General features: G+C 41.3%; 1 protein-coding gene across 1 annotated transcript in view; it reads right to left on the reverse strand.

Moving 5' to 3' along the window:
* Positions 1 to 15,858, reverse strand: part of ror2 (receptor tyrosine kinase-like orphan receptor 2) — a 58,018-nt gene that overhangs the window by 9,028 nt on the left and 33,132 nt on the right. Inside the window, exons 3-7 of the mRNA XM_084383778.1 lie at positions 10,665 to 10,952; positions 10,185 to 10,215; positions 3,897 to 4,018; positions 3,468 to 3,782; positions 2,472 to 2,726 (exon numbers count right to left, since the gene is read on the reverse strand). Coding sequence (XP_084239904.1) covers positions 2,472 to 2,726; positions 3,468 to 3,782; positions 3,897 to 4,018; positions 10,185 to 10,215; positions 10,665 to 10,952 — 1,011 coding nt within the window. The remainder of the gene's footprint in view (positions 1 to 2,471; positions 2,727 to 3,467; positions 3,783 to 3,896; positions 4,019 to 10,184; positions 10,216 to 10,664; positions 10,953 to 15,858) is intronic.

Here is a 15,858-nt window from a genome sequence, read left to right on the forward strand (position 1 = left end):
TATAGCTGATTAAACATTGTAATTGATAACCCATCCTTTGAGCTTTTTCAGATTATGATTCATGTGGATGATCTCCCAAGAAAGGTGTCAAATATGGTCAACATATTTACCTTACTGGGTAAATATCATATACACAAATGCAAATGGAACAACAGCAAAGCTTCTCCTGGTGGATAGTTTCCTCTTCAGCTGTTAGTTTTGTTGATTAATGTGCTACGATATTTGTTACTGTACATTACTGCGTTCATGGAAATGTTTAAAAAACTGAAAAGCAGTGACTGATGTGACTGACAACAACAAAAGAGTGTGTCAGAGGCATTACTATGGATCACAGTTCTCACAAGACCAGCCATGCTCCACCTGTCACACAGCAGCAATTTCTACTTTTCTTGCAGTGTGATACAGCGACCTACAAGCCGCAGCCACGCCGGCAAACACACCGACCCATTCGGCCTCTGTCCCGGTCCTTCTATGCTCCTCTCGGTGTCACTCATCCTTTGGAGGGGCTCTTCGCTGCCAAAGTGTCAGGGTTCATTTCAGGCTGGACACACTGGATGCGTGTCAGTTGGGTAAAGGAATATCACATCATCTTATTTATCAATAATTATAAAATTCAAACCCCATGTAATAGGATTATGCAGACAAAAACGTGAGTGGGCTGCAGCAGCTCATGTAACACAGCCACCACGCAGTACACAGCTGTGTCCAGCCTGTTAGGCAGAGCGGACAGGCCGGCTCTGCCCACTGCTGCTCCGCCACCCGGCCTGTGTGCTCTGCCTACAAGCCCAGAGGCACTGCAGCTGTGGTTGGTGCGACAGCCAAAGTGGTCAGTGCGACCACTGGGGCAACTACGACTCACAATCTGCCAAGAAAACATTCAACAAAGGGCCACAGGTCGGACTTGAACCCTGGGCCGCCACAGCGAGGACAAGGCCTCTGCACATGGGACGCCCGCTCTACCAACTGAGCTAGTGGGCGCCCCAATATTTTATCATTTCTGATAATATCCATGCTATTACTATCCATGCTTATGATGTTAATCATGCTGAATCAGCAGTCTGCTAGATATATACTATTAACCACACCCCATTCTTGGTTTGAGAAAGAATGTAAATCGTTAGACAGGGAGAAACACTGGCTGGAGTGGGACTTGTCCATTCAGTAGGCCTATGCTCAGCGTAGGCCTATGCTCAGCATAGGCCTACCCTAACCCGCTCAGCATCTGCCCCCATCATGTTTACAAAGCTACTGTAGAACATGAAGGGAATGTCATAGAGCATGATTCATCAGTGTTATGTTTTTCAACACTTTTTTTTCCTACAATTAATCAAAATGAACGGGTTATATTGACAGCCCTAGTAACAATGAAACTAGAGATCTGTAAAAACACTACAGCTCATGTGTGTTTATAAGTTGCGGGTGGTTTGTAATGATGGTAACTTCTGTCTCCTCTCAGCAGAATAAATTCCGAAGAGGAAATGCCCTCGAAATAGGAGTTTCAACAAGACGACGACCCCAAACACACCAGTAAGCGAGCAGCATCTTGGTTCCAGGCCGACAAGATTAACGTTATGGAGTGGCCAGCCCAATCCCTGGACCTTCATCCAATAGAAAACTTGTGGGGTGACATCAAAAATGCTGTTTCTAAGGCAAAACCAAGAAATGCAGAGGAATTGTGGAATATAGTCCAATCGTCCTGGGCTGGGATACCTGTTTACAAGTGCCAGAAGTTGGTCGACTCCATGCAACACAAATGTGAAGCAGTTCTCAGAAACAGTGGTTATACAACTAAATATTAGTTCAGTGATTCACAGAAAAGCTAAATCTTCAAGCATTTTTCAGTTTATACAGTAAATGTTTGAGTTTGTAAAGAAAAATGCAGACACTGCTGTGTGTGTCTCACACACAGACACAAAACATCTATAGTAACCACAGTTTATCAAGCTAGCTTTATTGTTAAACGACGGGAGCAGTCGTAAATAGTTACTCTGAGCACCAGAGCACACTCTGGCACAAGCTGGACTGTTTGAAAAGTCTGAGTGCTGTTTGCATATACCGTTTAATTATTCAGAGCACCACACTCTGAGTGGCAAAGCACACTCTGGCCACTCGGGGGAGATGGAGTCGCAGAGCTCCAAGAGCAGTCAGTATTTCATCCAGATTTGAAATGGCTGTCGTAGCTGAATGTAGCATCTGTGGACTGATCATTCTGGGTTTACAGTCTGACAGTACAGAGAGAACATGCATTTCTCTCTGTGCATGTTTCACTCTGCTGCTTGTGTTGGCTAAAACATTTCATTGCTACCACAAAAATACACTGGGGTGCTGGAGTATGAAACTAAATCAATCTATCAGGGGCTTATAGGGGGCATATAGCCTTTGTCAAAAAGATTCTTTATCTAAAAATAGCCTGAAAATGTTACCAGTCCAACTAAGTATTACGAGTACAGTTATTGCATTATAGTACTTACTGCAGGGCTGGATATCACACAGGTCCACCCTAACACGAGAGTCCAGGGTAAAGCACCAGGGCGCTTGCATCTGTCCTCCTGGGTTACGGCAGAAGTTGTGACTTCCCCAGAGCTCAGGGTATTCCTGGGACAGGTGGTGACTGTGAGGGTACTGAGTGCTCCATGGCTGGCAGTGATGACCAGATTTAGTGATGCTGACTGTGCCTCTGTAGTCAGCCCCACTTCCATTGTAGCAGCTGTGGTCTAAGGGGGAATCTGTAGAGCAGACAGAGACTCAGTATGGCTGATCCTACACACTGTAACAAGGGTGGCTTGCAAGTTGTGGGTTTACAAAATGATTGCATATCTAGAACTTGTCTACACATCTGGGATTACACTTTTTTGTGTGCAACTTTATAATTCATGATCACAAATTTTAAGGGGCCTTTTGCTCCAGAGGAACAATAGAAAGCATCTTGATTGGAAAACATCACAGCTCTACAGCAGGTGATTAAATTGGCCAGGAATATCATAGTACCCATCTGCCAAGCATCTGTGATATCCCTGAAGTGAGATATCTGCACAACCAAAAGACACTAGAAGACCACACCCACCCACAGTCTATACAGTCCGCTGCTGTCTTGCAAAAGATACAGCAGTTTCTGTTGCTATACCACCAAACTACAGAGGAGTTTCTTAGCTTAGGCTGTAAGAAACTGCAACTCGTCCTCCATAATGTTTTTTTCTTTTGTAGCAAATGGGACTACAAATTGTATTTCATTGTGAAACCTTGTTGTAGAATGAAAAATAAAATAACCTTGAACTTTGAGTCAGGATGTGGTTGTTCTCGCTTAGCAGAGACAAGGCAAGTAACAAAGGGTTGTGTGGTGATCACACACACACAGACAAGAGATTAATATTCATCTGAACATTTCATTGTCAAAAAGAAGGTAGTTTATGAACAGGATGTTTTTACATGTGTCATTTGAATGTGCACATGCCATAGCATACACCTACATGGACCCAGTTTTTCTGGTGGCACTCCTATCCTCATACAGGAAGCAGCATCAGGTGTGCCTGGCCGTGGCAGCAGGTGGCAGCTGGGGAGCTCCAGCTGCATAAGGATCATGGGATTGGATCGGGCAATGGTGTACTCGGTATGGCACAGGTCATTCTCCAGGGCCTCGCACTCATCTCGACAGAGCTGACGCCGCCGTGGCCCCCGAGACCCATCATCACACAGAGGGAAAACATGATGGCAGAAAGAAGGGATGGCAAACCTTGAGCACTGATCTGATAGGTGGGTGGAGGTGCCAATCATTGTGAAGGCAGCTTGGAGGGAGTAAAAAAGAGATACATGTTTGAACCGTTTCCCACATTTTTATAATCTCAGACATCTTTTGTGGATGAGCTCAACTAATTAAGAGTGCCAATGAATTTTCTTACCAGTGATGCGGTTTTCACTCTCTCCCTGCATCTGCAGAGACTCAACATAGATGCTCTGGTTGCCAATGAAGCGAGCACAGGCAATGCCTCGGTACGGCTGGCAGAAACCTTTTTCAGGCAACCTTAAAAGGAAAACAAACTATGCTTTAGGTACAACTGTTTAATAGCTGTGTGCTTATTGTCATTAAATACAGGGTTTCTTAACCAAGTTAAAGTTTGTAACTCTCTCATGCTACACAGACATATGAAATATATACAGTTATTTATCTACATATATACAAAGCATGTATACATCAAGCAAATACACTACTCAATAGTAAGTGTAATTCTGTCCTGCATTTTTTGAATTAGTGACAGAGTGAATGTTAACAGCAGCAACAAGCTGTTGATGATAACAAGGTTGCCATTTTCATATTAAAAGTTTAACATCCATCAACTTTGACCTCTCCCCATCCTGCTGCAGTCCTGCACTCTGTCGGCTCCACACACAGTCTGCCTGTGAGTGCAACAGCTTGATTCAGGATACTGTGGTGGAGAATGGTCTCTGTAAAGATGTGAGAACAAGAGTCTCTGATTTTCTGAGTCCCATTTGTCCATTTAATTTCCCTGCGACCAGGCATTAGCTAGGAGCAGTCTGGAGTTCAAACAGGGTTAGCATGGCCTCCATTCTGGATCGCTCTCCTCTCCTTCTTAAGATGGTCCGGTTGGCAATGTGAAGGAGTTACTGGCCACTGCATCTGCATGGGCAGCCATTGCCATATCCATAGAAAAGCAACAAAAAAGACAGCTAGACTGGCACTCTACATTGCATACCTCTGCCAAGGCCCAACAGTTCCCCTTTTGTATTCACTCATAGACACCAGCCACCTAAATATGCCTGATGAAGTTTCCCCTCCAATACTTCTGGATGCAGGTAAAGCTGTCTTAAGATGTTAAGTAATCAGATACAGTTCCCAATTAAAGAGGTCTTAGCAAAAATATTTAGATCATCTTCAACCAGAACTCAAACACAATGAGATCACAAAGACTACTGAGCAAAAAATTTGAGAACAAATAGTGAATAAAAAAAATGTATACATGCACAGAAGAAATACAAAAAAGATTAACATTCACAAAACTGAACTATTATGAGAGAGGAAGAAAAGCCAGAAAATTATGAGCTTACATAGTGCTTTCTCTAGGATTTTTTTTCAATAACCAAATATTTCGTTTTACCTGGGCTGCACATGTGAGTGAGTAGATTATTTATATTAATAATTAATAATTATTATAATATTAACAATATTCCAAACTACACGGCAAGTGATGGAATCACCCCAGGAAAGCTATTCTTCCACACAGCCTTCTTCTGGCTAATGTCCAGTCGCAGAAAAATATAATAAGCTGGAAATTAAAGACTGCTGTGCCCATAACTTCACAAAGACCTGGCTGCATCCCAACATCCCAGATCAAGGTGTTTCACTGGATGGCCAGACTGTGTTCAGTGACAGAACACTGACAGAGTACAAAGGGGAGGTGAAGGGGAAGTGAGGCGGAATCTGTGTTTACGTCAATGATGTTTGGTGCTTAAATGCAGTCAAAGTGGATGGACAGTGTTTACTGCCAGGTTTTGATGTCAAAATGTTGTTCATATTATCTGGACTTGTGGCCCTGTTTGTGGCCCTGTTTGTGGCCCTGTTTGTGGTGGTTTTGTTTACTGTGTCTTTTGGAGGTGCTTTGAAGAAGGAGGGCACACTGGTGAGCCAGACCTCCACCCCTGCCGGCTCTTCCAATTGCCTCAAGTTACCTGCATCTCTCCAGTGGTCACGTGAGCGTCTCCCCATTCATGTGTTAATTGACTCCGGTGCTGACGACAACTTTACTGAATACATTCGAATAAATTGCGTGTCATTTCAAATTCGTTCAAACTTGATTTTTTGAAAAAGTGACAGCCCTAATAAGTAGGCCCTTCATGTTTTGTAAAACATGTTAAAATTTTAAGATCATCAATATCCATGTTATCCATCAATATTCATTTTCCTAAGGTGCTGACACAGTTGTGCAGCACATTCTTGGTGCTGCTGTTTACATGGCTATTGTATTGCTATAGCCTAGTTACTGATCTAAGTGTGGACGGCCCTATATAGTTTCTTGTTCGCAGATCGCAGCGCTGGAGGTTTGATCCCCGGCTTCTCCAAACGTAGCCTTCTTTATTCAGTGCCTTGTTAAATTAGTCAGGCGTGCACACAGTTATTATTACTGTTCTTGTCTGTATTTTCACGTCTCTACTGTACCTGCTATTGAAGCTTACCACAGAGGAATGGTTTAAAAAAATACTAGGCACTTTCAACTGCGCAACTTTGCAAGAACTCACTTTACATCTCTCCCTGAACTGCCTGAGAAAACTCTGTTAGAGATTATAATTTCTTCCCCAAAATCACAAAACAATATTTCATCAATTTGTAACATTCTTCTTTCTTCACAATCGTCTGGCTAAAGGACACATGGGAAAAAGAGCTGGGGCTCCAGCTGGATGAAGACTGATGGAGGAACACACTTTTTAGAATCAACTCTACTTGCACATGTGCTTGTATGAGCATTATTCACTTTAAAGTGGTGTATAGGACCCACTATACTAGAGCCAGGCTGAAAAAATAGTTTCCTGGTACAGACGATTCCTGTATCAGGTGCTCCCTCTCCCCAGCAGATCATACACATACATTTTTCTGTTGCCCAAAGCTTGACTCTTTTTGGACATCTTTTTTTGACACCCTCTCTGAAGTGACCCTGTGCCCCTTAACTGCTATCTTTGGTGTGTCTCCTGTTGAAGGCAGGTTCACTAAATACCAAGCTGACCTTGCCACACTCATAGCCAGATGCTGTATATTGTTACATTGGAACAGCCCTAACCCCACAGGCACAACCTCCTGGTTAAAAGGTTTAGTGTCTTTTCTCCACTTTAAAAAATCAAGCACACAGTCAGTGGATCAATGAAAACATTTAATAGAACTTGTGACCCCTTGTGTAGGAGCCATATTTTTGCATTAGATTTGTTTTTTGTCTATTTTCACTTATTTCGGTGTGGTAACGTGACATGGGATGGACCCCTTAATTAATTAATCTATATAATCTCACCTGTCACCTGGATGTTGGGGTTAGAGAGAGGGGGTGACCTGGGAGCACACATTTTTCATTTACCGCACCTTTAGCTCACAGTCTTCTACCAGTTTTTCATTCCTTGAATTATTCAATAACATCTTTAAAAACGGAACAACTTGGAGTAGACATTGATCACTGGACAGCGTGTAATTGAAAGGTTAATCCTCCCAGTCTCAGCCTCTCAGCGGCTGTAGGAAGCAAGAAGCCGCTACACTTGCTTTCCTATATTAAATCTCTAACGTTGATAGACACTTCAACTTGATCGACCTGAAGCTCTGTTTATTTATCTGCAACATTCTCTATGTTCTGACTACTTTAATACAACCCTCACCTGTTGTGTACTATAAAAAAATTCTAATGTATAAAGCACTGTTCACATCCTCCAGTTACTGCAGTGTTCAAGCATTTACAAAGGACAACTATGACGTCAAACCGATATTGAGACACAGTAAAACTACCTGTTATTTTGTCTTTTCCTAGTAACTGTGCAGGAAAATGTAAATAAGTCCATTGTACCCTCCCCATGCCCCATGCCCCTTACAAAGTGATGCTCTGGATAAAACACATTAAAGGTGTCATATTGTTGGCTGGTGAGATAACTTTTCTGATAGAGGCTTTCATAAACAGTTGGTCTGACTGAGGACATGAATCAGCATTCTTTGGAGTTCAGAGCAGGCCTGTCCAAACCAGTGGCTAATGTATGACTACTGGTTGAGGAATCTATTCCGAGTCCTAGTGAGTCACAAGGCAGAGAGAAGAAAAGCTGCATCTCCAGCTACCCTCGTGGTTTAGTTACATCAATTTCTCCAGCAAAGCACAAGATCTTCGCCATTTCTAATAGTCAGTCAAAGCAATGGAGATATCAGTGTTGGCTGACATGTCCTTGCATGCCCATTTTAGCTTTGGGCAGGCACTTCTGTATACATTTGCATTACTATCCTTCTGGTGATATTTATTAGCGTCATAGCTCTTTTCAACACACAGCAGCCTTCAGCATGCTAGTTTTCAGCCATCACTCTGGGCTGCTAGCCTCTCGTTTTCACTCCAGATTGCTAGCCTTTAGCTTTTACCTTAGCCTACCAGCCTCCAGCCTTCACTCTGGCCTGTGCGCCTCCAGTCCTTACTCCGACCTCCAGCTGTCAGCCTGGTTGACTTTCACCATTTCCCCCTCCCCACAGCTACTTATAAATGATTCTTTACCTCAGTCCCTTTTAGTCCATGTACCCATCTCCACTCCATTTACCTCAAGAATGTCTGCTAGAAGTCCACTTTGTTCACTCTGTTAATGCTTGTCATCTGAGTCTTATTCCCCGTTACTCACAGTCTGTTTTGGAGTCTATAAAGAAGGTACTGACTTAGTCCTGAGTCTCGATGTCAGCCACCTACCCCTTTGATGGTCCCCACTTGTTCACTTAAGAAATCCCTTGTTGGTCCCAGCTTCCTCACCATCATTAATGGCTCTTTTTCCACTAGTTCCATCCCTCAAACATGTCATGGTTCAGACTAGAGGTGTCAACATCTACACGTGTAATCGGGTACACGGATAATAAATCATAACCGTTTAGAAAAATCAATAACCGTTTACACGTCATTTTTCCTCCTCCTTGTTTATTTCTCACCAATATATAGGCCTATAGTATTTTTAGGGGTGATAATGTTGCCTGAAAGCTTCAGATAATAACATTAACTAACTATACAATTAAATGTTCCCACTAGTGCAGTTATCCGCATACATAATAGATGCATGGGGCACAATGTTACGTTGATATATAAAAAAAAACCCGCGGCCACAGCCATTTGTGTTTTTCAGACCAGCAAGACCACTTAAAGGCAAGACAGCTGCTGTGTAGAATAGGCTGCGGAGGACTTGAGAAGAGCGCGGCGCTCATCATCTTCTCCATGCGCAAATGTCGTCCTGCTGAAAACAAAAACTGTTAATGGCTTGTTATTTTAGCCTTTATTGTTACGTGTTGTTGTACATTATACTGTTGGTTGGTGTTCTGTCGGCTTTTTACGACCTGATCACATATCCTCGCGTCTAAAGAGGAGGAAAAAAACATTTTTTTTCCGACAGTTTTAGTGAATAATTGAGAGATTCCCCCTCTACTTTTTTAGCTTTGTGGATATAAAGGTGACGTTTTTTCCTCTCACTTCAGCATACTTTGGCTTCTTTTTTAGTTTCTTTCTATCGCCAATTCCAGACTACTTTTACTATGAGACGTATATTAAAATTCAGACGCAGCTCCCGTTGCGAGAGAGGGATGCAGTTTGAACTATAAGTTTAAAAACAAATTGTACAACTGTGAGAAATAGTTAAAACCATGATTAAAAAAGAAGGTTAAACCCTTTTCAGCTTTCACTCACGTTTTCTTGTCTGTCAAAATGATAGATGATTTTATTTTCAACTCATTTTACTTTCTGTCATAAGTAGGCCTAAGCCTTAAAATGTTAAATGAAGCTCTGTTATTTATCTGTTATGTTGGCTTTAATTTAGTACCTATTTGAAATAGGTCTACAAGAATAACGTTGAATAAACGTTTTTGTCTGATAACTACTGGAATGGCTTTGATTTAATGGGATTAGGAGGCGGCTGAATGGAGACAGAACCCTCTAGTGGTTATGTAGCGCAACTGCGATAGAAAGAGCTCATAAATCTCCGACGTGTAACTGGGTACACATCGGTTAGAAGCCCCGTATACACGTGTAGAAAAAATTGTAAACGTTGACACCCCTAGTTCAGACCCTCCTGAAAAAAACCCAACATTGACCCTGAAAGACTTGAATTACCCAATTACAGACCTTTCTCCAAATTACCTTTCCTCTCCAAGGTCCTAGAAAAAGTCATCTAGCTGCCTCACTTAGAAGAAGACTTTTCAGTCAGGTTTCAAGACAACACACAGGCTTTTCTGAAAGTGAACAAAGACCTGCTCGACTCAAGAAACTGCGCCATCCTCCTCTTCTCTATCCACTTGCTCCCTCTTGGTAGAATCATACAGAAATATAACTTCTCCTACCATTGGGATGCCGATGATACCCACTCTCTACTTTCTATCTCTACCTTAATTTAGAGGACTCTTCTTTCTGTTGTTGTAGGACATTTATTCACACACACTATGCTAACACCCTAATGTATAGAAGAAGTTGACTTACAGCTCATCTGGGCCATGTGTGGGCATCTGTCCTGTAAAATCCAAAATAAAAAACATAAATAAAACATACCAAGCACATAAATAACATAACAAGTCATTCATGTGTCAGTTATGTATTGAGGTGTATTACTCTAAATGCACCATGGACCACTATGGATGTTTGGCTACTTACCAAAAGCCTCTTAATATACGCGATCTTATAGTTTTTATGGTGTAAGAAACATTGAAGAGTTGTTTATGTATTCATCAGTCAAAGCAAAAAGCAAGCTCTCTTCACAACCTACTAATTTCATTGAAACTTTGCGCAAACAAATGTTGATTTAAAAAAAACAAAACAACAGGCAATCATAAAAGGAGTGTTTTTACTAATTATATTTAACAGTGTATAAACATTCAATTAAAACTTAACATTCAACATTTAGTCCATATAGTTAAGGCCTAAATAACTAAGTCAGTGTAGAAATATAAATGTGAACTTCACCTAGTTTGACATACAGGACACCTGTGGCTGAGATGACCTTGAGCGAGTTGGAGGCGACACACTGATAATAGCCAGTGTCTGTAGTGTCAAGGTCCTGGATGCGGAGCTTGGATCCTGCCTCTGTTTTGCGGATGATTATCCGTCCCTGCTCCTGGACAACCGGGACGTCATTCTTCAACCAGCGGATGGAAGGTCGTGGGTTGCCTGACACTTTGCAGTGCAGTGTGGCTGTCTGACCCTGGAAGTGGGTAATGTTGTTGACTGGCTCCAGGAACTCCAGAAAATAACCTTGAGGGGATTGTACGAAGTCTGGTTAAAGGTTAAGAAAGCAGAAGAAATCGATATATGTTTATACAAGAAACACACCTTTCTTAATCAAACCATAATAATTTTAAATCATCACAATATAATCAATTATTCTCAGCTCATTATAACACAAAACAGAGGGGTATCTGTTCTAATGAATAAGAAAGTGCAATTTGTCCATAACTTCACATTACAGACCAGGAAGGACAGGGGAACACCCAACGCTCATCATGAGATTAGTCTATATGCCAATGATATATTGCTGTTTTTTACAAAACCTTTACTCATCATTACCAGAGGCAATTTAACTTATAAGCATACTGAAATATATCTAATTACTCCATTAACTGGCAATAATCATCCATCCTTCCATTTCATCATAACAGTTGGGATGTGGCAGCCCACACACCACTTATCCCTTAATGCACAAGTCACATGGCATTAATATTTCCCCCAGGCAGTCTGAAGCCCTTTCCACTCAGATATTCCGCATTATCATTGCAATGAAGGCTCACCTTTTTGCCACCTTTGTTTGTTCACACTGAACCAAACAGCCACTCCAGTGTGTCATTTCATATTATATTATATATTATTATATAGCAATGCTGGCATTGCGGAACCAAAAGAAGCGTGACGGTACATATCATAACGTTGAGATCTGTGAATATAAACATGTATCCGCCCACTGTTTATAATCATATGGATGCTGTTATAATGTGTTGTGATTGAGATCCTGACCCAACATGCATTGTGGAGAGTGACAAAGTTATGTTTATTGCTCAAAATTACATCATATAATTGCCATCAGAGAATAGCGGACCCTGTCTCGCTCTCACTCACAAGGAGGAATGCTGTTTTCTGAGGTTCACTGAAGTCTCAGTCGGGAGGGCCGACCATTGCGGTGATTTTTTTTTATACAAGTTGCCAGAGACAGTAACTGTTTTTCGGGTTGGAAATGTGATGAAGAGTCAGTAGGACAGACAGGATGACAGCCACTTTTCCACATATGAATGCAGTATTTTTTTCCTGATATAAGTTGCATTGAACACTACCTGCTACCACATTACTCTTGTTTGGTCTTGTAACTTTGCTTTGTGGGTTGACGTGTGGGACAATTCTCTTTAATTTGATGAGTGAAGGATCCTTTTAGATGTCAGACTGTGAACGCGCTCAGAGCAACATACCCCTGTCCTGCACTGTCGGCATTTCCATTCCTATAGACGTCATCTCGCCTCTATTATGGCTCTATTAGCTGCCCGGATCAGAGGCAGAACAAAACCGTCACCCCATTCCGCCTCTGTAACTTTCACATAGAAGAGGATTGCGGGATATTGGGGCAGGATTCCCGCCTTGAAGAGGTAGTGTAAATGGGGTTAGAGTTGGTCAGTCTCAACTTCACCCCACTTAAAACAATAACTAATAACCTCCTCTGTTGAATCTTTCACTCTCCATCATGGGCAGAATAGTGACCATTAGAATGATTCCTAAAATAAATTAACTCTTCACAATGACCCCAACCCACACTGGTTTACATCTCTGGATTCAATCATCTCAAAATTTTACCAGAAAAACAAGACACCAAGAATTAAAATGCAACCTTACAAAAACACAAGGAAGACTTGCAGCCCCAAACTTTTATCATTACTTTTTGGCAAATCAACTTCAATACATATTCAAATGGATCCACCCCCACAAATCAGGTAACACTTGGTTAAATATAGAACAGTTTGGAAGAGTAGTCCGATCTGAGATCTACCATTTCTCAGCCAATCTATAAAACACCCTCCTTGTTTCAGAACTTTTGACAATATCAGCGACTCTGACATCACAAGCTCTACTTTTGCACCATCTAAACTCACCCCCATCTGGAATTATCCTGATCTTCCAACCAACAAAAAACAATTTCGGCACCAGGTGCAATCAATTTCTGGAATATCTGTAACTCTGACCTGGTGAAGTGATTACCCCTCCCCCACTCAAGACACCAGGCAAGTGCTGATTATTCTTAGGGAAATGCAGTCGTGATCAAAAGGTTACATTCACTTGTAAACAAAATGTAAGTATATCATGGCAGTCTTCAGTTTCAATGATTTCAACAATTCTCATTTTCTGCGATGGAATTAGTGGAACACATACTACTTTGTCACAAAAAACATTTATGAAGTTAGTTTCAATAATTAATGTGTTCTGAAAATGTGACCAAATTTACTGGGTCAAAAATATACTATACTATATACTATAACCACTTAAACAATCAATTTAGGTGCTTATAGAAAGTTGTGTTGTGTCATATTTGCTTTTTAGCAAGGTCTCTTAACTTCTGCTTTGTGATTATGATTGATAAAGACTAATGACTTTCTGAACCAATTTAAATAGGGCTTGTTTGATACACCCATTAGACTCAGCAACAAACACTACAAGTCTAAGGCGCTGAGCATAGATCTTATAGAGCACATTATTGGTTTTAACAAGTCAGGAAAGTCACTTGGAGCCAGACAAGGGAGCACGGAGCAGAAACATAGCAGAGTCGTTCCACAACGCACATGCAAGCAGTAGAATTCCTGGGTAACCCATAGGGGATGTTCATGGATTGGAACTGGGCCTTAACTCCATCAAACTGCTGTTTACACTAGCAGGTTTCAGCTGATAGATCTGAAAAGAAACGGACCCGCTGGTTTTCATACCGCATTTCCTTCTGTATAACGGCTGCTTTCAGTATCTTTTCCCAGTCTAATTCAGAAATTTTATGACAATTGCTCTGGGCACTGAGGACTGATTCTGTTAGCTTGGCCTTGCTGATGTAATCGTTCCATAACTGGGGCAGGGTTGCAAGTGTCACGTAATACCGTAGACGAAAAAGTTTTCAAAAAAATTGCACATGAAGCCTTTTTAGGGAGGCTGATTGGTCAGATGTTGGAGCGTCATCCACTGTCTTCTTGGTCCTGTTTTTTGTTTCTTAAAATCTCTTTGTTACCTCAGGGTGTTTAACTTTTTGTTGGACTTTTTGCCTCCCCAATCCTCCTCGACTATGATAGAAAATCTCCTTTAATGCCAGTAATTGCATCCAGCACCTCAACAGATTGTTTGGCAAAATCTACCCTCAGTGTATAAATCGCACCCAGTATGTCAGTTACAGCGTTGCCAGTCATGTTTCTATTTGCCAATGCCTTTGATGATTATTGTCTGGGTTAAGAATATTTTTTTGTCAAAGTTTCTGTCAGAGCTTTTACAAAACTTCAAAATAAGTTTAATCGAACTGTCAGTCACTTATTGAATGTTTTCCCTGGGCAAAGTTATTGCAACTTGTCAGCGGCATGTCATAACCATAAGTCATCCAACTACAGCAACAACTGCTATGGCTGGTACACAGCCTGTTGCTCTTGTGCCAAATTGAATTTCTCCTACCGGGGATCAATAATAGTACATCTTTCTTATCTTAATTCCAAGGACCAACCAAAAATATATACATATATATATATTTTTTTTCCACTACTTGCCTTGTACTTTTCACTCTATTTTATGTTGTGTTTAGGGCTGTAGCTATCGATTCTTTTTGGAATCGATTAATCTAGCACTTTATCGATCGATTAATCGATTAATCGTATATATATATATATATATTATTTTTTTTTGCATTTCTAAACAACCAAAACAAATAATGCATGACGAAAATGATCTGGCTGTAAAATGATCAACCATTTGGCTTTTATTTCTTTAAAAAACAGAGGTATTTCTTACACCTCCAACATTTGGCTCCAAAACTTTATTGCAATTTACTCATTTAGTGCAAGTGCAAACAATTAAATAACAATACAGTTTCAACTTACTGTAAAACATGTATAACATGTAACACTATGAATCAATACAAACTTAAATAGTAACGGCCATTTTGCCTTAGTGTTGTCTTATACAACATTACAAAAAGGGATTGCACCTTCTAAACACCTACTAACAAATAATATATAATCTCTGGGATAGGCCTATTTGCTATGGTAACCTAGCAACCTATGTGTGTGCACGCATGCTGTGTTATATATAATTTTATGTTATACATAGCACCAAATCACAACATAAGTCATTTAAGGTCACTTTTCCTATAGAACCGGTCCGGACCGTTTTCATTTAATTAATAATTTCTTCATCGTCGCGCATCTACAATTCTCCTCCGCTCTGTTTTACGAAGGGAGGAGCTCCGGACCGACGTGAACAAACACACGTGCACACACACTTACAGACAGACAGAGAGAGAGAACATGTCACATCGGTCTCAACTGTCTGTAAAGCAGATATCATATCTACGTTTTTTAAACGCGCACAAACTGATTCTGCTCTGGCATGTCATCTCGAGCCTTCGCAGCTCTCCGTCGTGGTGGCGGATACGCAATGCAATCCCCCCCGGGCTGCTGGAGAACCAGCGTGAGGACGTGAGTTTAGAGGACCAATCACAGCCCTTGCCATCTCCGTTTCCCCTCGACGGAGTGACGGACACTCCGCGCCCGGAGAGTACGGAGAGGCTCTCCGTCAGGCTCTCCGGCTCTCCGGCGACGGAGAGGGCTCTCCGTGTCCGTGTACGGCACTTTACGCAGTAGTATTAACAACGGTCCGTGTGGAACATTCAAGATCCCTGCGCGTCATAGGAATTTAACGACGCTTCGAGGCAGAGTTTTTGCCTCGACCAATTTTTGTAATCGAGTAACTCGAGTAACTCGATGAATCGTTACAGCCCTAGTTGTGTTAAATCCTCGGATGCTGCTAGAATTTCATTGTACACTTGCAATGACAATAAAAAGGATTCTGATTCTGATTCTTCTAATGTAATGCATAGGTCTCAGATTCAGTCTTACTCTTCAGTCAGTCAAAGTAACAGATTTTTACACTATCCTTCACA

The sequence above is a fragment of the Pagrus pagrus genome (genome assembly GCF_965226575.1).
Source record: "Pagrus pagrus genome assembly, chromosome: 19".
Taxonomy (NCBI): domain Eukaryota; kingdom Metazoa; phylum Chordata; class Actinopteri; order Spariformes; family Sparidae; genus Pagrus; species Pagrus pagrus.